Source organism: Rutidosis leptorrhynchoides, chromosome 2 (genome assembly GCF_046630445.1).
Source record: "Rutidosis leptorrhynchoides isolate AG116_Rl617_1_P2 chromosome 2, CSIRO_AGI_Rlap_v1, whole genome shotgun sequence".
Lineage (NCBI taxonomy): Eukaryota > Viridiplantae > Streptophyta > Magnoliopsida > Asterales > Asteraceae > Rutidosis > Rutidosis leptorrhynchoides.
Genome location: NC_092334.1, coordinates 625,478,174 through 625,503,537, shown reverse-complemented (window position 1 = coordinate 625,503,537; position 25,364 = coordinate 625,478,174). Strand labels below are relative to the sequence as shown.

The following is a 25,364-nucleotide window of genomic DNA, read 5'->3' as shown; positions in this document are numbered from 1 at the left end:
TTCACATCACAACCCGAGTCATACTCGTGTTAAAGTGCTACCGGCTCTTTGGTTCACACTCTAACAACTCGTACCGTAGTGCTACCGGCTCTTTGGTTCACACTACAACACACGTACTATGACGCTACCGGCTCTTTGGTTCACATCATAGCACAATCGCACATACTATGGCACTACCGGCTCTTTGGTTCATACCATAGCATACAATTAAATACATTATATACATACGCATATAATCATTCCACTCACCTTAACGTCTTCGGTGAGATTATCAAGCTCGCAACCTTCAACGCGGCGTACCTATACGTTATGCATATAATCAATCATACAATCAAGTTGGTCAACCAACTTACTCACCATTCTAGTGTCATTTTGACCCATGGTGCCAATTTCAACCCATTAGCACCTTTAACCCTAATCCTTAGGTCATCTTTGCCAAAACTCTAACACTAGCAAGTTTGGGTCTTAAATCATTCATTAACACAAGGTTATCGCATTTACACACACACTTAGACAACTTAGGTCATCAAGGACCCATTTCAAGGTTCACACACCCATTTGGTCACCAAATACCCACCTACATCACATCTAGGTGTGCTAGTAGTTAACTAACCAATTTTAAGACTCACAAGTACCAATTTACACATTGGAACCCTAGGTTAGTTACTATTGAGTCTTCATAACTCAATCTTACCCAAGAACACCCAAAATTACCCACTATAGATATTATGTTCATCTATGACCCAAACCCTAATCCTTAAACAACATAAAATAAGGAAATTAGGTTTAGGACTTACCACCACTATTACAACATAGCTAGGAAGTAGATGAACAACTTTAAAACACGCGCTTTGGCCCAAAACTAGCTTCTTCCTCTTTGGATTGAGCTTTCTCACACTAGAACCCTTTTCTCTCTCTAGAATTGAAGTGGAAGAGGATAAGGTAGATGAAGTTGGTGTAATGACACCCACCAACTGATCTCTAGGCCTTTAAGTCGTCTCCTAGTGAAATTACCAAATTACCCACTTTAAATTTCTAAAAGTGGGACAGCTGGTCCGCCAGTCCATCTGGACGGTGTCCAGTCCTTCACATTTGGACGGCGTCCCACCTCTTTAGACGGCGTCCCAACCAACTAAGGAAAACTGGTTCTTACATCAGGCTCGATTAGTGAACAGGAAATTCGCGAAGCGGTTTGGGTTTGCGGTAGCGACAAAGCTCCCGGCCCAGACGGTTTCAATTTTGCTTTTATTAAAAATTGCTGGGAGATTGTTAAAGATGATGTGATTAACAAAGTATTGCAAGCGTTCCAAACATGTAGAATGCCAAAAGGCGCGGGATCGGCATTCATAACTTTAATTTCGAAAATTTCTTCCCCATCAGGTATTTCGGACTATCATCCAATTTTGTTGATAGGTATAATCTATAAGATTATTACCAAGATCATGGCCTCTCTTGTAGCGAAGGTTATTGATAAAGTCATCTGCAAAGAACAATCGGCGTTTATTAGTGGCAGGCAGATTCTCGACGGTCCCATGATACTGAATGAGACGATGGAATGGTATAAAAGGAATAATAAAAAACTGATGATTTTCTAGGTGGATTTTGAAAAGGCGTACGATACCGTTAGTTGGACTTTTCTTGATTACATGTTGGATCGAATGGGTTTCGGTCAAATTTGGAGAGCTTGGATCCGGATGATCCTATATTCATCTCGGACTTCGATTCTTGTTAACGGGAGCCTGACTAATGAATTCTCCATTAAATGTGGTCTTCGCCAGGGGGACCCGTTGAGCCCGTTTCTCTTCTTAATCATGATGGAAGGTTTAGAATCTCTCATTAAAGATAGCGTTCGATCAGGTTTGATAAAGGCAGCTAAATTTGATGATCAAGAGTTCAAAGTTACGCACTTATTCTATGCCGACAACGTTGTTTTTATTTCGGATTGGTGCAGACAAAGTCTTGATGGTATCATGGAGGTATTAAATTGTTTCTATAGGTGTTCTAGCCTAAAGAGTAATATAGCAAAATCCCATATTTATGGGGTTCGAACATCACAGACCGAGGTGGAAAATTTCTCAATCCATATCGGATGTTCCATAGGCGCGGTACCTTTTATGTACTTGGATTTACCAGTAGGTACAAATATGAATCGGATATCTGGTTGGATTCCTCTCCGAGAGAAGTTCATCAAAAAACTTTCGGGGTGGAAGGTAAATTTGCTATCTATCGGGGGCCGTCTTACCCTTGTCAAATCCGTTTTGGGTAGCTTGGGCATCTATTATTTATCGATTTATAAATGTCCCGAAACGATGTTGAATGACTTGGAAAGTATTCGTTCCAAATTTTTTTGGGGTGGTTCGGAAATCAATAAAAAGATTCATTGGGTTCGATGGGATCAAGTTTTGCTCCTTTTGAATTTGGTGGTCTGGGCGTCGGTAGTTTACGGGCCATCAACCAAGCCTTAATTCTAAATGGGTTTGGAGATTCGTTACTCAACCTAATTCGAAATGGGCCGAACTCATAAGGTCCCTGTATGGTCCGAAAGGGTGAATGGATGGAAGAGGTATCCAAGGATCATGTGTATGGCCTTCCATAACAAAACTTTTTGAAAAGATGAAAAGTGAGGGAGTTCTTCCTAATGATATTCTTTGCGTCAAGGTGGGAAACGGGCGAAACACCTGGTTTTGGTTGGATGATTGGAAAGGAAGTGGTACGTTCAAAGAGAAATACAACAGGTTATATCATTTAGAAACAAACAAAGAGTGCTTCATAGCCGATCGGTTAGTTAATGGAGAGTGGAAGTGGGAATGGAATCGGGCTCAAATTGGTGCCAGAAACACCTCTATTTTAGCGACTTTAACTACGAAGGTTCTCGGTACAGTTTGCAATAATAATGAAGATTCTTGGGATTGAAAAGTTAGTGACAGCGGTGATTTTCAAGTGAACACGACTCGGTCGTTCATCGATAATGTCTATGTTCATGATTCAGGTGAAAGAACTATATGGTGTAAGCTCATTCCTCGCAAAGTAAACATTTTCGCATGGAGAGTCAAGTTGGACCGGTTACCCTCGAGATCAAATATTTCGGAGAGGGGAATGCATCTAGAAGCTTTGAATTGTGTTGTTTGCGGACATACTCTGGAATCCAGCAGCCACGTTCTATTCGAATGCCCTTTAGCGCTTGATATATGGAGGTCTATTCGAATATGGGTGGATTTATCTCTGCCTTCGTTCAAAAGTTGGCTCGAATGGGAGACATGGTTTGAGGCGCTGCGTGCTAGCAAGGATATGAAAAACAAGTTATATGTCATTATTGTGGTTTCTTTATGGCATATATGGAGATATCGCAACGCGACGATTTTTGATCCAAATACGGTGAAGAAGAGCTTTTTATTTGATTCTATTCGTATTGTAACGTTTCGGTGGATTTGTAGTAGAAATTCATGTAAGCTTAATTGGAACTTATGGCTAGTAAAGCCTCTATAAGGTAGGTGTTGACGACTTTAAGTCGTCGTTTGTTTTTTGGTTGTATCTTTTCCCTTTCCTAGTTTCTTGCTAGGAAGGGTAGTATATATATATATATATATATATATATATATATATATATATATATATATATATATATATATATATATATATAAATATTTTTGGTTGTTCGAAAAAAAAAATTTTCGTATGACAATAAAATAATAAATAGGTAAAATACGACGCGTAACCAATACATATGGTAAAAATAATACTTTACATATATGATCGATTACTTTTGATTAGTTTTGTATCGAAAATAATAATTGTTAAATATGGTGTAACAAAGTTTTTATATATATGATCAACTCTATTGTCAATATTACTTTTACGTTGTACCAAATTAATGGTCTTAAGGCTAACTAATTTTATTGTATAGTATTAATTTTTTAGATGTACTAAATTAATTATCATAAATAGTTAGCTTATAACCCGTAACTGTGTGAGAAAAAAAAATATAGTTATCAAATTTTTCTATAAAAAAATATAAATTTAGAAACCCAAATCAGAAACTTGAATCTTAAAAAAATACGGAGTATATAGTTACTTGAAATTGAAATAGAAAATTTTAAAAATGAAGATTAAAATGAGGTAGTTTTTATTGTTGGGGTTCTTTCATACTTTGATAAAAGAACTTGTGTTATAAAGTTTTCGTAATAAAAAAAAAACATATAGTATATAGCATTATTATATATTATATTAATTATCTATTATCTATCTATCTATATATCTATATCTTCTATATCTATATCTATATATCTATTTCTATATATCTATATCTATATCTATCTATCTATATCTATATATCTATATCTATCTATATACTTATATAAAAGAAAGATTAATTTATCATAGTTGTCAATCAATGCATATTAACAGGAACTAATGACATGTGGATTTTACACATGTCAAGTTCTCATCATTTTTAATTACAAATACTACGCTATTAAAATATTAAATTAAGTTAAATGATAGCTTAAATTTAGGACCTTACGTTATGTGATAAATGCAAATAATAAATAATTAAATAAAGAAAATCAAAACGTAGATGCTCTAGAATGATTTAACTTGAGTTTTACAAATATCAAACATTCAACCTTAATTTTTACGTGTAGATATGCTATATATGTTGTTTTGCCATATTATCTTAGTTGTAGGTTTATTATTTATAATATATATATAAATATATTATTAGTTATTAATAAAAAAATATTAATTATTAATAACATGTTTGCTATATTGTTGCAACTATTAATGATTATTTTGCTTCTTGGTTCAACGGTTTGAATTGTACCATTTTAGTGCATATTTGTAATTTTCGAATGTATGAAATCACATGTTAAGTCAGTGAATTGAAGGTGGATATAGTAGTGAATGACTCATATGTGTGTTCTAACCAGGTGGGTCTAAACGGGTAATAGAATGGCAACGGTTTTGAGTAGCGGGTGTCTAGAGGTGTCTTAACAAATATTTCATTTATGAAGTTTTTTTTGTAAATAATAACGTTAAATATATGCTTTATAATTTTTCAGTTCCGTAATGTAAAATACAAAATTTATATTTATATTGAATTAATTAAAACGGTTTTGAACAGCCGTGCAACGTACGGGCTCAAAATCTAGTATATTATATGTAATAAATAATGGAGTATAATATAGAAGAATTATTTACAATAATTTTAATAATTATTGTTATTACAACAATTAATGGTGGGTACATGTTAATTTGAAAAAGTGTGTTATGAGTGACATAAGATTAGAGATCATGTGATAAGTGAGTGATAGGAAACAAATAATGAAGTAAAACTGATATGAAAGTGTTTTAATTAGAAATAGTAATCTTATAAGATACTTCTGTATCGCTTATATCAATCAATCAAAATACATATAGATATGTATAGATGAGATTTATTAATGATGAATGAATTTTATAACTCTAAGCCGAATCAAAATTAACACTTTGATTGGACCCTGTGGAGTAATTATCTAGTTCCTCTGTTTCGCCATAAGTTTCTATTCTTAATTTTTTTAAATTCTCTATCAGTAGACTTTAATGGTATATAATTTCATTTGTGTTATATAATATTTAATAAAAATTATATGAATGAATTATGTGTTAAATGTATTTTCATTATATAATTTTCACCATATATTATGTAACACAAATAGAAGTATATACACTCAAATATGACAAATAAAATTTTGAAATTTAATACTTCGTTGTAGATAATTGTATGCAGTGTTGTAAAAATGTCAGAGATAGGCGTTGCAACGGGTGTGACAACAGTTTTACCATACTGCCGTTGCAACAGACATAGAAACGGTTAAAAAAAGGTCAATGACGTCAAAAGACGGTCAACGACGGCCTAGATGGTAAATAAACGGTCAAGACGGATGTTAACCAACATTGACTTTATTTGTATACATTTCAAATATAAATATAAATATTTCAAATTAAAGGCAAATATCTATTATTACTTTGAAATATTTATGTTTGAAATTGAAATGTTTATTTTTGAATGTTTATGTTTGAAACATACATAAAAATTCAACGTTGATCAACATTTGTCTCCAACCCATTTTTTCTGTTTCAACGTTTTAAGGTCATATAGTCTTGACCCATCTCACGTCTTTTTCAACATGCTTGTACAGGGGAGGGAGAAATTACTTTTTTTTTTTTTTTTTTTTGTATGTTAAGAAAAAAACCAACCATCTCTATTTGGCTTTCATTTCTTTCAGCTGTTTCTCATTATTACACACACTAAAATGCATTTGTGTGTAACAAAAAATATTTCGTTAGATTTCATCTCCCTCCAAAATATCTCCCAGATCTCTCTCTCACATTACACTTTTTACTAATGTCTTCATGAATCCAAAAATGCTGAAACTAAACTGATTTCTTTCTATTGCATAATCACGCTATACATATACTCGTATTGATACAGCTCACGTTTGTAATCTATACGTATATATCGATCGATATACATATTAAGAAATTAATATGTTAGATCTCAATATAGCTGATGTGGATGCATTAGTGTCGGTTAATGATTGTGTAATTTGTAATCGCAATGATCGAATTGACCAATTAGATGATCGTCAATCGGAGATTCATTCAGGTACGTCAGTTTCATCAGATGTTGATGATCCTTTGATCATCACTAATCCTGTTGAACCTGATGATGATGATGAGATTTCGAATGAAGCGTCTTGTGGTGGTTTAATTACTAGGCAGTTTTTTCCTGTTGATAATTGTGAATTGATGATTGAGGATGACGAGGTGATACGTTTTGGATCGATAAGTTCGTCTACGAGTGTTTTTGGATCGCAATGGTTGAATCTTAAGGTACCGGAAACAGAGCACGTGCCGGAAAAGTTGTCAGCGATGCCGGTACCGCAGCGGGCGAAGAAAAGTAGGCGAGGGCCAAGGTCTCGAAGCTCGCAGTATCGTGGCGTGACGTTTTATCGCCGTACAGGTCGTTGGGAATCACATATCTGGTATGAGTATGATTCATGTTATGTTTAATACCGAATTAGCTTCTGACTCGTTTGATGGACTTGTGTCTTATTAATAAAAATAAAAATGGATAAAAGGCTTTAATTATGAAAAATGTTTGATATGCCTAAAATAGAAATTTATGAACATCTGGCTAAATATTTACTTAATTGATATGTCAACAAACGAAAAGTCAAAGAGGAAAACTTAGAATAAGTGGATACACCATACACATCATACACGCATTGAAAAATTGGCTTATATTTTAGGAACATTCAACAATTTTTTTTTTTTTTAACACTAGTACGAAATTATACAAATATGTTCATCCTGGACTTGAACCCACAATTTTTTGGTAAAGGATTGACTCGTTATATACCGCTAGGTCGATGACCATTTGGTACGCAATTGTTAAGTTAATGTGGATTTGTTAACTTATATGATTGGAACTGTGAGTTGTTCTTTATGATCCGAATAATTTAATTGTGAATTGTGAGTTGTTCTTACAATAGATTTAGTTATGCAAGTTCACCCCCATGTACTTACTATATGCTACTATCATTAGTTGGTAGCATACGGATTGAGATTTTGTACGGATTTATGAATTGTTTTGGACTCTATGCGTATTGTACTGATTGATAACAAATTGGACTGAATCGTTTTTTCTTTTTTATGTGTTCAGGGATTGTGGAAAACAAGTCTATTTAGGTAAGTAGTCTACTTCATGTACATAATATAAATATTAATTAATAATAATAATACATGTGGCTATAACCACTTCATAATTCAGGTGTTAAATTAAATAAAAACTTGATTGATTGTTTGAACATGTACTAACTACAGCATTTGATTACAGGTGGGTTTGACACAGCTCTTGCTGCAGCAAGGTTAGAGCTTTCTTGGTGAAAAAATTGTTTAATGCTATAAATTATATTTGTTAATGTGATTTTAACTCGATTATTAAATGATTGTAATATAGAGCGTATGACCGCGCTGCTATTAAGTTCCGGGGAATTGATGCTGATATAAACTTTCATATAAATGAATATGAGGAAGATATGTTACAGGTAGTGAGAATTTTATAAGATACTTTTAGTCTAATGGATAAAACCTAGCTTTCTCAACTAATGTAAGGTTAACACCTTCAAATTAATGCATCAGGCAAAGAATTTATCAAAAGAAGAATTTATCCACATACTGCGCCGACAGAGCACAGGATTTTCAAGAGGAACTTCGAAGTACCGAGGAGTAACCCTTCATAAATGTGGCAGATGGGAGGCTCGAATGGGTCAACTTCTTGGAAAAAAGTAAGGACCAGGCCCCATCTTAAAACTATGGGTCAGCTCTAGTTGTAGTATACGTGTGCTATTAGAGAATCGCAGTATTAAAAAAATTGCGCAGTAAATGTGATTAGGACCTTTTTTTTCATCTACAACGATTGGTTTGCAGGTATGTTTACCTTGGATTATTCGACAACGAAGTAGAAGCTGCAAGGTTGTAATTCTATAATAATTACATAATCCTTGAAACTTAATGGGTTAAACTATCTTAGGGCATCATTTAACAACGTTTGCAACATGTGTTTTATGCTTTTAGGGCGTACGATAAAGCTGCTATTAAATGTAATGGACGTGAGGCCGTCACCAACTTTGAGCCAAGCATTTATGGGACAGATTTATGTTTGGAAGCCATGGACCAAGGTATTGAATTATTTTAAGTACCATCATGCTATTCCTTAATTTGCTAATCGTAAAAACACTTTTTTGAATTCTGCAATCTATAAATATGAAAGTATCCATTGTTTGCAGCAAGTGGTCAAAATGTTGACCTCAACCTCAGGGTATCACCAGCTTTTAACAGCCCAACAGGAAATCACAATGTTCAAAATGTGGATATGTGTTTTACAGCCTGCGAATTACCGTCTGATAAAAGACTGAAGGTGTATCAGGAAACAACAACACGAAACGGATCTACTGGCGTTTTACCTTTACCGGGACTCTCAAACTCAACATGGCAAATGCAAACACAACCACACATGTTGAAAAGCCATGGTGCAGCATCATCAGGATTCTCTTCTTCCATTCCCATGTTTCCAAATTCGGTTCTCCGGTCACATAATCATGATTCCATCTGAAGGCTTACGGGTACTTCGTTGTACTATACTAATAACCAAATTGGTTAAAGCGGTCCCCGCGATGGTAGGCTAGTGGTTGGGGGACATACAGCATACCGCGGTGGTCATGGGTTCAATCCCTACCCCATGTCCCTTTAATCATGGGTTACGCAATTTTCCTCTTACAAGTTGGCCGTGGGACCGGTCGGTGGGGGGCCGCCAGAGGGTTGGTTTACCCTTTTTTTTTAATTGGTTAAAGCGTGCTATGTTGAATACCAAGACGTAAAGCATTGATTATGAGATAGCAAAACTCACTGGCATATGCAATGTTAAAGAATTTGTTACTGAATTTGTGTGTATAAAACAAACTACTACATATTAGTGTGAAGTCTTTTGGTGATCAAACACTTAGCGTGAAGCATGATTTGATATTGTTCTCGGGAACTTACTTTAAAGTTCAAGTTTGTAAGTCTTATCTTAGTGAACACTTATAGATGTGTACATACATGATATATATATGTTGGTAATTTAGTGTAATTGAGGGACTTGGTTGTTTCACTTGAAAATGAGTTAGGAGGTACGGAGTGTACACACATCTAGTGAAAGACTTCCCGGACTCAAAAGTGGTTTCGTAAATGTCTTAACTTTATTGACATTTACATAATTCATATTTAATGGCATTCAACTAAATTAGTCTTTAACGTATAATTGTTAAGCGTCGTTAATGCCATAATAAGTTAGCCATAATGAATGAGTCATGTAATTAACCATCTTACGGTTTCATGACGTAGTATTTCAATCGCTTAGAATAATTATGAAATATCTTAATGAGTGTTTAATTAGTCATTAAGTCTCATAATGTATTTCATATTTTTGAGTGCCTATATAAGGAAAACAATTTTCATGAGAAAGAATAAGAAAAACCCACCTAGTTAGAACCCGTTTGCTAGAGAGTACTAGGTAGGCCAAAAAAAAAAAAAATGCTAACTTTGGCCAAAAGTTTTAACATAATCTCCGTCTTATCTCAAAATGATATTCGTGTAAACCCGGCAATAAGGGTCAAATTATTACTTACGGAAAGTGATACTACGATTCAGTGATATATCCAGTCATTGATTACTTTACCCTACACGAATAGAAATTTTAAAACCTCCAACAATATCATCTTATACATAACACACATGCGGTCTCTAAATGATGTAATGGGATTATTCCTTTTTTGGACCTAAAACATACATTGACCTTTGTAGACGAAAAAATAAAAACATGTCAATCAAAGATAAATATTCCAATACAAGATTAGTTGCAAATTTATAACCCCATCCAAGTCCTAAATGATTGAAAAACATAGACCATTTGAGTGTAACATGTTCATTTCATATTTTATCAAACAAGAGAAGTTTAGGAAGTAAATTATTTACACTTCAAATACCAGGGTGTAAACATCGCCCGAAGGAGGCATTTGGAACATATAGTCACCATCAAGAAACGCCTGTCGAACCCAAATCTTCCACCTCGGTTCTATTAGCATGTTGTTGAGCCAACTAGAAAATAGTTATGCTGCTGAAGCAAATTTATTAAAAACATTTGTCAGGAGATATACTCCGATATTGGCCCCTGCTCCTTATTGTGCCATACTTATTTGTAGTAATAAAATCTTGCTTAAATAAAAACATTAAATGTTACTTCAAATGTGGAACGAATGACCATTATAAAAAGAAATGTAAAATGATTTAAGTTTCCATTGTGTCTTACACTTCTTAATTCAAAACCTCTCTTATTCAGAAGAACCATACAAAGCTAAATTTCACATATAGATATAAAAATACACGAAACAAACTAGCAAGAAGCTAGACAAGACACGAGACCACATACAAACACACAAACAAACAAAAAAAACTCGAACACACTAGCACGAGAACACTAAAGGAAACTCGCACACCTGTCATAGGTCAAGCTACCATTATTCAACGAGTCGACATTATATTTCCATTAAAAAGAGAAAAAACTTTCAAACACATTCCTCCAATTTCAATATACTCTTTATACTTGATAACTAGTTAAATTCAATTTTAAAATACAAATTACTGCAAAACAAAAACTCACTTTTATTTTTAAAACGTCAAACACAAATAAAGAATTTTTCCTAATACTTATTTTTTACAACTGTTTTACAGATCTATTTTTTTTTTTTTTTTAATTTATAAACATAGTGAAACTGACATTCCTAAAGCCGGTTTTCCACTTGTTACACCAAATCGGTGTTTCGAATGCCTGCTTTTCCCTAGGTGGCACCACTTTGCAACCCATGACCTAGTTTTATGTCACCCGTGCTCTAAACCGGCATCCCAAGTACCAGTTTCACCTGCTTTTTCGACACCAATTTGAGCTGAACTGCTATATAAATAAATGAGCAAGTTTTGATGACATTTTCATAAACTTCACACACTTTAATCTTTCTCAACATGTAAAATAAATGTCCAATTTTAAAGATGATGAATGGGAATATCTTCTGGAAGTAGATTCTGACATCAATTACCTAGGTAATTGATAAAAAAAAAACACTCAACCCGTATCGCTTACAAGTCCCACTCAACCCATTTGGTATCGACCCGATCGCCACCATCCCCCCAACGTACTTATCAAAATCGTCAAAAACAAAAGCAACCTTTTAGACCACCACGTTATATTTTGTGTGGTTCCGGGTCTAACAAAAGGAACCAGTTATCATACTGGATTCCCGAACCCGCTGGTATATTTCAAGCTGCGTAAGAACTTCGAAATAAAGAAAATAACGTTGTGGATGATAAGAGTGCGTAAGGTTTTATAAGGGAATTAATAAAAAAAACCTAAAGTTGATGATTCGTTTACACTTGGTCCATGACTTCACATCATGGAGTTTGCATATCCATACGGCGGTAACATACAATATTGTTTGGTTATGAAAATAAATCCTAATTAAAATTTTGACATTTATCTATAATTTTGTGACCGCTTGCAACTCTAATATAGCAAGCATTAAGGGACAGCCTAGGTGTAACCGGGTCAATCAAGTTGTTGGTGTTGTCAAGACGTGTGCTCCAAATGTTGTAGATAGACGTGGCAGATTTTAATTGGCTCGTATCGGGAATATAGATAGACGTGATCAATGATATTAAAGGGGATGGTTGGGCAGTGGCTTTTGACTAGAAACTGGCATTCCGAATGCCGGTTATCTAGTGGCATCTGAAAAAGCATCTGAAAAAGTGTAAAAGTTATGCCACACGTATAACAAGTGGCAAACCGACATTAGGAATGTCTGTTTCACTATTTTATAATTTTTTTAAAGAACTAGATTTGTAAAACATTTGTTTTAACAACTATTAAAAAAATATATAAAAATTACTACAATTAAAAACTTCCGATTTTATTCTTGTTATATATGTTAAACCCAATATCTAAAGAATATTAAGGGGGTGTTAATAGCATAAACTAAATTGGAAAAACTTTAGTTCATAAGTGTAATTTATAAAAATAGGTTGTTGTTGAAGTCTCGATAAGAGATGATCATAAAAAAGTCCATGTACATTTACGTTTACCCGCTAGATTTTTGGGATCCGGGTGTAACACCGTCCATTTTTTTTTATTATTATTAATACACAGTGGAAACATTATACATATAATACTTACATATCCATAATTATGTTTTACAATACCACACGATTATTATAAATCATTTGGTGTTTCGTTAAACAACTATTCTTATGTTATACAAAAGACATCAGAGTTTGTTCTTCAAACATATCCAGCACAACAAGCTTCTCCCAAAACCCTAGCATATAAGCCTACCTGCAGGAGAGGAAGTGAGGGGATTAGCACAAGGCTAAGTGAATGTCACAGTCCTAACAGGTATAAGCATATATCATCAAGCTAGCCAATACACAAACAAGGTCTCGATAACCAGAGGATCGGCGGCCTGGTCGGGCCCTTAACTCCAACTGATCAGGCTGGAGTACACCGATAATTCCAAATATTGTCTCCCTCGCATAGTATCCGGATGCAGGGGATGCATCGTTCAACTATACTACGCGAATAATAATTCCTGAACCAGAAAGACTCATTCATGCCTCTTGCCCAACTTATAAAATTGGCATAGCTACAAAACCATAGTTGCCCCACATGTAAGCCAGTTGCAGCTACAAAATCCGCAATCGACAATATCAACTACCGGACTACTAACCCGTAGCCGGCATCCAAGGTGGCTACTGTAGTGACCCGAACTTTTCCATGTTTATATATATTAATTGAGATTGATATTTACATGACTAAATGTTTCCAACATGTTAAGCAATCAAACTTGTTAAGACTTGATTAATTGAAATATGTTTCATATAGACAATTGACCACCCAAGTTGACCGGCAATTCACGAACGTTAAAACTTGTAAAAACGACATGACGATATATATATGGATATACATATGGTTAACATGAGATTATGATAAGTAAGTGTCTCCATAAGTATATTAACAATGAGTTATATACATATAAACAAGACTACTAACTTAAGGATTTCGAAACGAGACATATATGTAACGATTATCGTTGTAACGACATTTAGATGTATATATATCATATTAAGATATATTAATATATCATAATATCATGATAATATAATAATTTAACATCTCATTAGATATAATAAACAATGGGTTAACAACATTAATTGAGATCGTTAACTTAAATGTTTCAAAATAACACTTACATGTAACGACTAACGATGACTTAACGACTCAGTTAAAATGTATATACATGTAGTGTATTTAGATGTATTAAAATACTTTTGGAAGACTTCAAGACATATATCAAAACACTCATACTTAACGAAAATGGTTACAGTTACTTTCCCATTCTTTTCTTTCATCAAGAATTCTAGTCGTATTCTTACCCGTATTATACACAGCTTCAAAACGTACTTACTATGGGTATATACCAATAGGAACTACCATGGGATTCCAATCTTGATTATGTCACGTATGACTAATCAATTTTAACTTCTACCATGAGCTAGTCAACTAACTAGAACTCCTTTTAACGCCACTCACCACTCACCAATTACCACTCATCATTCACTCCATTTCACTTCCAATTCTCTTTCTAATTCTCTCTCAACACACACACACACTATTATGAACGTATTTTTCCAGTAGTTAATCATCATCTTCATCAAAAATCACTTCAAGAATCAAGCTATAATCATCATAGGAAGAACACTTCAAGAACACTTCAAAAATCCCTCCAAGTTTACTGATTTACTTCCAAGCTTTCTAATCCATTCCAAGTAATCATCTAAGATCAAGAAACCTTTGTTATATACAGTAGGTTATCTTTCTTATTCAAGGTAATATTCATATTCAAACTTTGATTCAATTTCTATAACTATAAACTATCTTAATTCGAGTAAAAATCTTACTTGAACTTGTTTTTGTGTCATGATCCTACTTCAAGAACTTTCAAGCCATCCAAGATCCTTTGAAGCTAGATCATTTCTTGTCACTTCCAGTAGGTTTACCTACTAAACTTGAGGTAGTAATGATGTTCATAACATCATTCGATTCATATATATAAAACTATCTTATTCGAAGGTTTAAACTCGTAATCACTAGAACATAGTTTAGTTAATTCTAAACTTGTTCGCAAACAAAAGTTAATCCTTCTAACTTGACTTTTAAAATTAACTAAACACATGTTCTATATCTATATGATATGCTAACTTAATGATTTAAAACCTGGAAACACGAAAAACACCGTAAAACCGGATTTACGCCGTCGTAGTAACACCGCGGGCTGTTTTGGGTTAGTTAATTAAAAACTATGATAAACTTTGATTTAAAAGTTGTTATTATGAGAAAATGATTTTTATTATGAACATGAAACTATATCCAAAAATTATGGTTAAACTCAAAGTGGAAGTATGTTTTCTAAAATGGTCATCTAGACGTCGTTCTTTCGACTGAAATGACTACCTTTACAAAAACGACTTGTAACTTATTTTTCCGACTATAAACCTATACTTTTTTCTGTTTAGATTCATAAAATAGAGTTCAATATGAAACCATAGCAATTTGATTCACTCAAAACGGATTTAAAATGAAGAAGTTATGGGTAAAACAAGATTGGATAAATTTTCTCATTTTAGCTACGTGAAAATTGGTAACAAATCTATTCCAACCATAACTTAATCAACTTGTATTGTATATTATGTAATCTTGAGATACCATAGACACGTATACAATGTTTCGACCTATCATGTCGACACATCTATATATATTTCGGAACAACCATAGACACTCTATATGTGAATGTTGGAGTTAGCTATACAGGGTTGAGGTTGATTCCAAAATATATATAGTTTGAGTTGTGATCAATACTGAGATAAGTATACACTGGGTCGTGGATTGATTCAAGATAATATTTATCGATTTATTTCTGTACATCTAACTGTGGACAACTAGTTGTAGGTTACTAACGAGGACAGCTGACTTAATAAACTTAAAACATCAAAATATATTAAAAGTGTTGTAAATATATTTTGAACATACTTTAATATATATGTATATATTGTTATAGGTTCGTGAATCAACAGTGGCCAAGTCTTACTTCCCGACGAAGTAAAAATCTGTGAAAGTGAGTTATAGTCCCACTTTTAAAATCTAATATTTTTGGGATGAGAATACATGCAGGTTTTATAAATGATTTACAAAATAGACACAAGTACGTGAAACTACATTCTATGGTTGAATTATCGAAATCGAATATGCCCCTTTTTATTAAGTCTGGTAATCTAAGAATTAGGGAACAGACACCTTAATTGACGAGAATCCTAAAGATAGATCTATTGGGCCTAACAAACCCCATCCAAAGTACCGGATGCTTTAGTACTTCGAAATTAATATCATATCCGAAGGGTGTCCCGGAATGATGGGGATATTCTTATATATATGCATCTTATTAATGTCGGTTACCAGGTGTTCACCATATGAATGATTTTTATCTCTATGTATGGGATGTGTATTGAAATATGAAATCTTGTGGTCTATTGTTACGATTTGATATATATAGGTTAAACCTATAACTCACCAACATTTTTGTTGACGTTTAAAGCATGTTTATTCTCAGGTGAATATTAAGAGCTTCTGCTGTTGCATACTAAAATAAGGACAAGATTTGGAGTCCATGTTTGTATGATATTGTGTAAAAACTGCATTCAAGAAACTGATTTCGATGTAACATATTTGTATTGTAAACCATTATGTAATGGTCCTGTGTAAACATGATATTTTAGATTATCATTATTTGATAATCTACGTAAAGCTTTTTAAACCTTTATTTATGAAATAAAGGTTATGGTTTGTTTTAAAAATGAATGCAGTCTTTGAAAAACATCTCATATAGAGGTCAAAACCTCGCAACGAAATTAATTAATATGGAACGTTTTTAATCAATAAGAACGGGATATTTCAGTTGGTATCAGAGCGTTGGTCTTAGAGAACCAGAATTTTGTATTAGTGTGTCTTATCGAGTTTGTTAGGATGCATTAGTGAGTCTGGACTTCGACCGTGTTTACTTGAAAATGATTGCTTAACAAATTTTGTTGGAAACTATATATTTTTAACATGTGAATATTATGTGATATATTAATCTCTTAACGCGTTTGATATTATGTGATAGATGTCTACCTCTAGAACAAGTCCCATTGACTCACCTAATAATAATGAAGAGTCAAATGTAAATTGGAATGATTCGTGGACTGATTCACAAGTTCCCGAAGAGGAACCGAAAGAAGAGTCGGAACCAGAAGAAGAATCGGAACCGAAAGAAGAATCGGAACCGGATGAAGAAATAGAACCGGTGGGGGAAATAATAAAATGGTTAAGTAAAAGAAAATCCTCAACCAACCGACCAAGGTTAATTATGGTCAATGGTGTTTCCGCTAAGGAAGCAAAATATTGGGAGGATTACCAATTCTCCGATGAATCGGATTCTGACGAGAATTCCGATGATGTTATAGAAATTACCCCAACTGAATTTAAAAAGGCAAAAGAAAATAATAAGGGAAAGGGCATAAAAATAGAGAAATCTAATTTCAACCCCGATGAACTTTATATGTATCGTCAACCCCCGAAGTCCTTAAGTTGTAACAATGACCCGGGAACCTCTAAACCACCAGGTTTTTCTAAACCAATGTGGAAAACGACGGCTCGTATTAGGGGAACATCATATATCCCTAGAAACTTGGCAAAACGAACCAAAACCGAAGAAGAAGAAACGAGCGAGTCGGAATAAGATAGTTGTATTCGTGTGGTGTAATATATGTAATATAGTGTGCTTATGCTTTATGATATATGTAAAAATTGCTTGTATTAATAAGTATTTTTTTTATGAATCTAACTCTTGTCTATTTTACAGTATAAAAACACAAAATGGATAGACAACCCAATATTTTAAGAGACCTACCCGGAGACATGATTGATGAAATCTTGTCTAGAGTCGGTCAGAATTCTTCGGCACAACTATTTAAGGCGAGATCAGTTTGTAAGACATTCGAAGAACGTTCCAAGAATGCCTTGGTTTATAAAAGGCTTTCGTTCGAAAGATGGGGGATATCACATTGGGAAATCCATAAGTTACGATGTGTTTACTTTGACGCATATATTGCGGGAAACCCAAATGCTATTTTACGCAATGGGTTAAGAAATTATTTTGACTCAATATATCCGAATATTGGACTTCGTGATTTAGAAAAAGCGGCTAACATGCAACATAAAGAAGCATGTTATGCTTACGGATTAGTAATGTTCGCTTCTCACCAAAGTGAGAACAAGAACATCGGGCTACAACTATTAAACAAAACGTTCCCACAAGTGACGGAGTCGGTAATTGGGGTAAGAAATGAGGTTTTTAGATTGTTACGGGACTGTTGGACATTACGTAACCCTCGTCCCTTTGACGACGTTACAACACGCTGTCTTATCAACGGCCATAACGGTTATGTTCCACAAGACCAAGGATGGGAAGTAGTCCTAGTAAAACCAGAATGCATGACTTGTTTCTGGACGTATGAATTACGTGTCTTTATTGCCTTTGCTGAACGACTTGTGTACTAGCTAGAATTATCTTCACAACTATCTTGTATCAAAGTTATTGTGTGCTATATTTCATGCTTTATGTAAAATAAGCGGTATTGTAAGTTTGTAAAATATTGTATAAAAGTTTGAACGCGAAATATTATTATAATCAGTTTTTCATATAGAATTGTAGTAGTTGAATTGTATATTAGCTACTAAGTATGAACTTTACGGGTAGGTACTACCCGAATTTAAACTTATAAAACGCTAATATGAAGAAAAAGCTTTTATAAATGAGTTCATATTATGCTACGAAATACTATTAACTACTCTTAATATTCTGTATGATTAACTTGTTCCATTTGACTATTTTGAAGGAAATGGCACCGACTACTCGACACACCGTGAATATGAATGAAGAGGAATTCCGTACTTTTCTAGCTTCAAACATAGCCGCAGTACAGGCTGCGCTACATACCAACAATAACCTTGGATCTGGCAGTACAGGAAATCGTGTAGGATGCACCTACAAAGAATTCACTGCCTGCAAACCTTTGGAATTTGATGGAACCGAAGGACCGATCAGATTGAAACGGTGGACCGAGAAGGTCGAATCGGTGTTTGCCATAAGTAAGTGTACTGAAGAGGACAAAGTGAAGTACGCTACGCATACCTTCACAGGTTCTGCGTTAACATGGTGGAATACCTATCTAGAGCAAGTGAGACAAGATGATGCGTACGCACTACCGTGGTCAGCATTCAAGCACTTGATGAACGAGAAGTACCGTCCCAGAACCGAGGTCAATAAGCTCAAGACAGAACTTAGAGGGTTACGAACCCAAGGATTTGATATTACCACGTACGAAAGACGATTCACAGAATTGTGCCTATTGTGTCCAGGAGCATTCGAAGATGAGGAAGAGAAGATCGACGCGTTTGTGAAAGGATTACCGGAAAGAATCCAAGAAGATATAAGTTCACACGAGCCCGCCTCCATACAACAGGCATGTAGAATGGCTCACAAACTAGTGAACCAGATTGAAGAAAGAATTAAAGAACAGACTGCTGAAGAGGCCAATGTGAAGCAAGTCAAAAGAAAGTGGGAGGAAAACGGTGATAAGAATCACCAATACAACAACAACAGCAATTACAACAATAATCGCAACAATTATCCCAACAATCGCAACATCAATCGCAACTACAACAAACAGCCCAACAACAACAACAACAACAACAACAGCAACTACAACAATCATCCCAACAACAATAATAACCGCAACAACAACAACAATCAGAAGCAGCTATGCCAAAGGTGTGAAAAGTATCACTCGGGGTTCTGCACCAAATTTTGCAACAAGTGTAAAAGAAATGGTCATAGCGCGGCGAAGTGTGAAGTCTACGGACCAGGGGTTAATAGAACGAAAGGAACAAATGGTGTCGGAACGAGTAATGGAGGAGCAAGTAGTGTCGGAGCAAGTTATGCCAATGTAGTTTGTTATAAATGTGGAAAACTGGGCCACATTATTAGAAATTGCCCGAACCAGGAGAACACGAATGGACAAGGCCGCGGAAGAGTTTTCAATATTAATGCGGCAGAGGCACAGGAAGACCCGGAGCTTGTTACGGGTACGTTTCTTATTGACAATAAATCTGCTTACGTTTTATTTGATTTGGGTGCAGATAGAAGCTATATGAGTAGAGATTTTTGTGCTAAATTAAGTTGTCCATTGACGCCTTTGGATAGTAAATTTTTACTCGAATTAGCAAATGGTAAATTAATTTCAGCAGATAATATATGTCGGAATCGAGAAATTAAAATGGTTAGCGAAACATTTAAGATTGACTTGATACCAGTAGAGTTAGGGAGTTTTGATGTGATAATAGGTATGGACTGGTTGAAAGAAGTGAAAGCAGAGATCGTTTGTTACAAAAATGCAATTCGCATTATACGAGAAAAAGGAAAACCCTTAATGGTGTACGGAGAAAAGGGCAACACGAAGCTACATCTTATTAGTAATTTGAAGGCACAAAAACTAATAAGAAAAGGTTGCTATGCTGTTCTAGCATACGTCGAGAAAGTACAAACTGAAGAAAAGAGCATCAATGATGTTCCCGTCGCAAAAGAATTTCCCGATGTATTTCCGAAAGAATTACCGGGATTACCCCCACATCGATCCGTTGAATTTCAAATAGATCTTGTACCAGGAGCTGCACCAATAGCTCGTGCTCCTTACAGACTCGCACCCAGCGAGATGAAAGAACTGCAAAGCCAATTACAAGAACTTTTAGAGCATGGTTTCATTCGACCAAGCACATCACCGTGGGGAGCTCCTGTTTTTTTTGTCAAGAAGAAAGATGGTACATTCAGGTTGTGTATCGACTACCGAGAGTTGAACAAACTTACCATCAAGAACCGCTACCCACTACCGAGAATCGACGACTTATTTGATCAACTACAAGGCTCGTCTGTTTATTCAAAGATTGACTTACGTTCCGGGTATCATCAAATGCGGGTGAAAGAAGATGATATTCCAAAGACTGCTTTCAGAACACGTTACGGTCATTACGAGTTTATGGTCATGCCATTTGGTTTAAATAATGCACCAGCTGTGTTCATGGACCTTATGAACTGAGTGTGCGGACCATACCTTGACAAGTTTGTCGTTGTTTTCATTGATGACATACTTATTTACTCAAAGAATGACCAAGAACACGGTGAACATTTGAGAAAGGTGTTAGAAGTATTGAGGAAGGAAGAATTGTACGCTAAATTTTCAAAGTGTGCATTTTGGTTGGAAGAAGTTCAATTCCTCGGTCACATAGTGAACAAAAAAGGTATTAAGGTGGATCCGGCAAAGATAGAAACTGTTGAAAAGTGGGAAACCCCGAAAACTCCGAAACACATACGCCGGTTTTTAGGACTAGCTGGTTACTACAGAAGGTTCATCCAAGACTTTTCCAGAATAGCAAAACCCTTGAATGCATTAACGCATAAAGGGAAGAAATTTGAATGGAAGGATGAACAAGAGAAAGCGTTTCAGTTATTGAAGAAAAAGCTAACTACGGCACCTATATTGTCATTGACTGAAGGGAATGATGATTTTGTGATTTATTGTGACGCATCAAAGCAAGGTCTTGGTTGTGTATTAATGCAACGAACGAAGGTGATTGCTTATGCGTCCAGACAATTGAAGATTCACGAGCAAAATTATACGACGCATGATTTGGAATTAGGCGCGGTTGTTTTTGCATTAAAGACTTGGAGGCACTACTTATATGGGGTCAAAAGTATTATATATACCGACCACAAAAGTCTTTAACACATATTTAATCAGAAACAACTGAATATGAGGCAGCGTAGGTGGATTGAATTGTTGAATGATTACGACTTTGAGATTCGTTACCACCCAGGGAAGGCAAATGTGGTAGCCGATGCCTTGAGCAGGAAGGACAGAGAACCCATTCGAGTAAAATCTATGAATATAATGATTCATAATAATCTTACTACTCAAATAAAGGAGGCACAACAAGGAGTTTTAAAACAAGGAAATTTAAAGGATGAAATACCCAAAGGATCGGAGCAGCATCTTAATATTCGGGAAGACGGAACCCGGTATAGGGCTGAAAGGATTTGGGTACCAAAATTTGGAGATATGAGAGAAATGGTACTTAGAGAAGCTCATAAAACCAGATACTCAATACATCCTGGAACGGGGAAGATGTACAAGGATCTCAAGAAACATTTTTGGTGGCCGGGTATGAAAGTCGATGTTGCTAAATACGTAGGGGAATGTTTGACGTGTTCTAAGGTCAAAGCTGAGCATCAGAAACCATCAGGTCTACTTCAACAACCTGAAATCCCAGAATGGAAATGGGAAAACATTACCATGGATTTCATCACTAAATTGCCAAGGACTGCAAGTGGTTTTGATACTATTTGGGTAATAGTTGATCGTCTTACCAAATCAGCACACTTCCTGCCAATAAGAGAAGATGACAAGATGGAGAAGTTAGCACGACTGTATTTGAAGGAAGTCGTCTCCAGACATGGAATACCAATCTCTATTATCTCTGATAGGGATGGCAGATTTATTTCAAGATTCTGGCAGACATTACAGCAAGCATTAGGAACTCGTCTAGACATGAGTACTGCCTATCATCCACAAACTGATGGGCAGAGCGAAAGGACGATACAAACGCTTGAAGACATGCTACGAGCATGTGTTATTGATTTCGGAAACAGTTGGGATCGCCATCTACCGTTAGCAGAATTTTCCTACAACAACAGCTACCATTCAAGCATTGAGATGGCGCCGTTTGAAGCACTTTATGGTAGAAAGTGTAGGTCTCCGATTTGTTGGAGTGACGTGGGGGATAGACAGATTACGGGTCCGGAGATTATACAAGAAACTACCGAGAAGATCATCCAAATTCAACAACGGTTGAAAACCGCCCAAAGTCGACAAAAGAGCTATGCTGACATTAAAAGAAAAGATATAGAATTTGAAATTGGAGAGATGGTCATGCTTAAAGTTGCACCTTGGAAAGGCGTTGTTCGATTTGGTAAACGAGGGAAATTAAATCCAAGGTATATTGGACCATTCAAGATTATTGATCGTGTCGGACCAGTAGCTTACCGACTTGAATTACCTCAACAACTCGCGGCTGTACATAACAGTTTCCACATCTCGAATTTGAAGAAATGTTTTGCTAAAGAAGATCTCACTATTCCATTAGATGAAATCCAAATCAACGAAAAACTCCAATTCATCGAAGAACCCGTCGAAATAATGAATCGTGAGGTTAAAAGACTTAAGCAAAACAAGATACCAATTGTTAAGGTTCGATGGAATGCTCGTAGAGGGCCCGAGTTCACCTGGGAGCGTGAAGATCAGATGAAGAAGAAATACCCGCATCTATTTCCAGAAGATTCGTCAACACCTTCAACAGCTTAAAATTTCGGGACGAAATTTATTTAACGGGTAGGTACTGTAGTGACCCGAACTTTTCCATGTTTATATATATTAATTGAGATTGATATTTACATGACTAAATGTTTCCAACATGTTAAGCAATCAAACTTGTTAAGACTTGATTAATTGAAATATGTTTCATATAGACAATTGACCACCCAAGTTGACCGGCGATTCACGAACGTTAAAACTTGTAAAAACGACATGACGATATATATATGGATATACATATGGTTAACATGAGATTATGATAAGTAAGTGTCTCCATAAGTATATTAACAATGAGTTATATACATATAAACAAGACTACTAACTTAAGGATTTCGAAACGAGACATATATGTAACGATTATCGTTGTAACGACATTTAAATGTATATATATCATATTAAGATATATTAATATATCATAATATCATGATAATATAATAATTTAACATCTCATTAGATATAATAAACAATGGGTTAACAACATTAATTGAGATCGTTAACTTAAAGGTTTCAAAACAACACTCACATGTAACGACTAACGATGACTTGACGACTCAGTTAAAATGTATATACATGTAGTGTATTTAGATGTATTAAAATACTTTTGGAAGACTTCAAGACATATATCAAAACACTCATACTTAACGAAAATGGTTACAGTTACTTTCCCATTCTTTTCTTTCATCAAGAATTCTAGTCGTATTCTTACCCGTATTATACACAGCTTCAAAACGTACTTACTATGGGTATATACCAATAGGAACTAGCATGGGATTCCACTCTTGATTATGTCATGTATGAATAATCAATTTTAACTTCTACCATGAGCTAGTCAACTAACTAGAACTCCTTTTAACCCCACTCACCACTCACCAATTACCACTCATCATTCACTCCATTTCACTTCCAATTCTCTTTCTAATTCTCTCTCAACACACACACACACACACTATTATGAACGTATTTTTCCAGTAGTTAATCATCAACTTCATCAAAAATCACTTCAAGAATCAAGCTATAATCATCATAGGAAGAACACTTCAAGAACACTTCAAAAATCCCTCCAAGTTTACTAATTTACTTCCAAGCTTTCTAATCCATTCCAAGTAATCATCTAAGATCAAGAAACCTTTGTTATATAAAGTAGGTTATCTTTCTTATTCAAGGTAATATTCACATTCAAACTTTGATTCAATTTCTATAACTATAAACTATCTTAATTCGAGTAAAAATCTTACTTGAACTTGTTTTTGTGTCATGATCCTACTTCAAGAACTTTCAAGCCATCCAAGATCCTTTGAAGCTAGATCATTTCTTGTCACTTCTAGTAGGTTTACCTACTAAACTTGAGGTAGTAATGATGTTCATAACATCATTCGATTCATATATATAAAACTATCTTATTCGAAGGTTTAAACTCGTAATCACTAGAACATAGTTTAGTTAATTCTAAACTTGTTCGCAAACAAAAGTTAATCCTTCTAACTTGAATTTTAAAATTAACTAAACACATGTTCTATATCTATATGATATGCTAACTTAATGATTTAAAACCTGGAAACACGAAAAACACCGTAAAACCGGATTTACGCCGTCGTAGTAACACCGCGGGCTGTTTTGGGTTAGTTAATTAAAAACTATGATAAACTTTGATTTAAAAGTTGTTATTCTGAGAAAATGATTTTTATTATGAACATGAAACTATATCCAAAAATTATGGTTAAACTCAAAGTGGAAGTATGTTTTCTAAAATGGTCATCTAGACGTCGTTCTTTCGACTGAAATGACTACCTTTACAAAAATGACTTGTAACTTATTTTTTCGACTATAAACCTATACTTTTTTCTGTTTAGATTCATAAAATAGAGTTCAATATGAAACCATAGCAATTTGATTCACTCAAAACGGATTTAAAATGAAGAAGTTATGGGTAAAACAAGATTGGATAATTTTTCTCATTTTAGCTACGTGAAAATTGGTAACAAATCTATTCCAACCATAACTTAATCAACTTGTATTGTATATTATGTAATCTTGAGATACCATAGACACGTATACAATGTTTCGACCTATCATGTCGACACATCTATATATATTTCGGAACAACCATAGACACTCTATATGTGAATGTTGGAGTTAGCTATACAGGGTTGAGGTTGATTCCA

At 34.8% G+C, this 25,364-nt stretch overlaps 2 protein-coding genes across 3 annotated transcripts; both read left to right on the top strand.

The window, feature by feature from the left end:
* Nucleotides 1-1,442: 1,442 nt before the first annotated feature.
* On the top strand, nt 1,443-3,486 carry LOC139890072 (uncharacterized). The gene is made up of 5 exons (XM_071872975.1): nt 1,443-1,463; nt 1,596-1,976; nt 2,058-2,210; nt 2,614-2,875; nt 2,990-3,486. The coding sequence occupies exons 1-5, from the start codon at nt 1,443-1,445 to the stop codon at nt 3,484-3,486; spliced, it is 1,314 nt and encodes a 437-aa protein (XP_071729076.1).
* A 2,809-nt stretch (nt 3,487-6,295) lies between these two features.
* On the top strand, nt 6,296-9,630 carry LOC139893602 (AP2-like ethylene-responsive transcription factor TOE3). Of its 2 annotated transcripts, XM_071876763.1 has the most exons (8): nt 6,296-7,022; nt 7,703-7,728; nt 7,877-7,907; nt 8,000-8,087; nt 8,182-8,327; nt 8,470-8,514; nt 8,617-8,720; nt 8,829-9,629. In XM_071876763.1, the coding sequence occupies exons 1-8, from the start codon at nt 6,526-6,528 to the stop codon at nt 9,152-9,154; spliced, it is 1,263 nt and encodes a 420-aa protein (XP_071732864.1). In that variant the 5' UTR covers nt 6,296-6,525; the 3' UTR covers nt 9,155-9,629. The 2 variants fall into 2 exon arrangements, with proteins under 2 accessions (XP_071732864.1, XP_071732865.1); XM_071876764.1 differs by lacking the exon at nt 8,470-8,514 and having other exon boundaries at nt 8,829-9,630.
* Nucleotides 9,631-25,364: the final 15,734 nt, after the last annotated feature.

Excerpts from the sequence above, each read along its gene's own strand:
- LOC139893602 (XM_071876763.1), top strand. The coding sequence starts at position 6,526 with ATGTTAGATCTCAATATAGCTGATGTGGATGCATTAGTGTCGGTTAAT. Across the intron at positions 7,729-7,876 it reads TGGAAAACAAGTCTATTTAG|GTGGGTTTGACACAGCTCTT; the intron begins GTAAGTAGTCTA and ends ATTTGATTACAG. Across the intron at positions 8,515-8,616 it reads AACGAAGTAGAAGCTGCAAG|GGCGTACGATAAAGCTGCTA; the intron begins GTTGTAATTCTA and ends TTATGCTTTTAG.
- LOC139890072 (XM_071872975.1), top strand. The coding sequence starts at position 1,443 with ATGGCCTCTCTTGTAGCGAAG. Across the intron at positions 2,211-2,613 it reads AAAAACTTTCGGGGTGGAAG|ATGAAAAGTGAGGGAGTTCT; the intron begins GTAAATTTGCTA and ends CTTTTTGAAAAG. Across the intron at positions 2,876-2,989 it reads TTTAACTACGAAGGTTCTCG|GTGAAAGAACTATATGGTGT; the intron begins GTACAGTTTGCA and ends TTCATGATTCAG.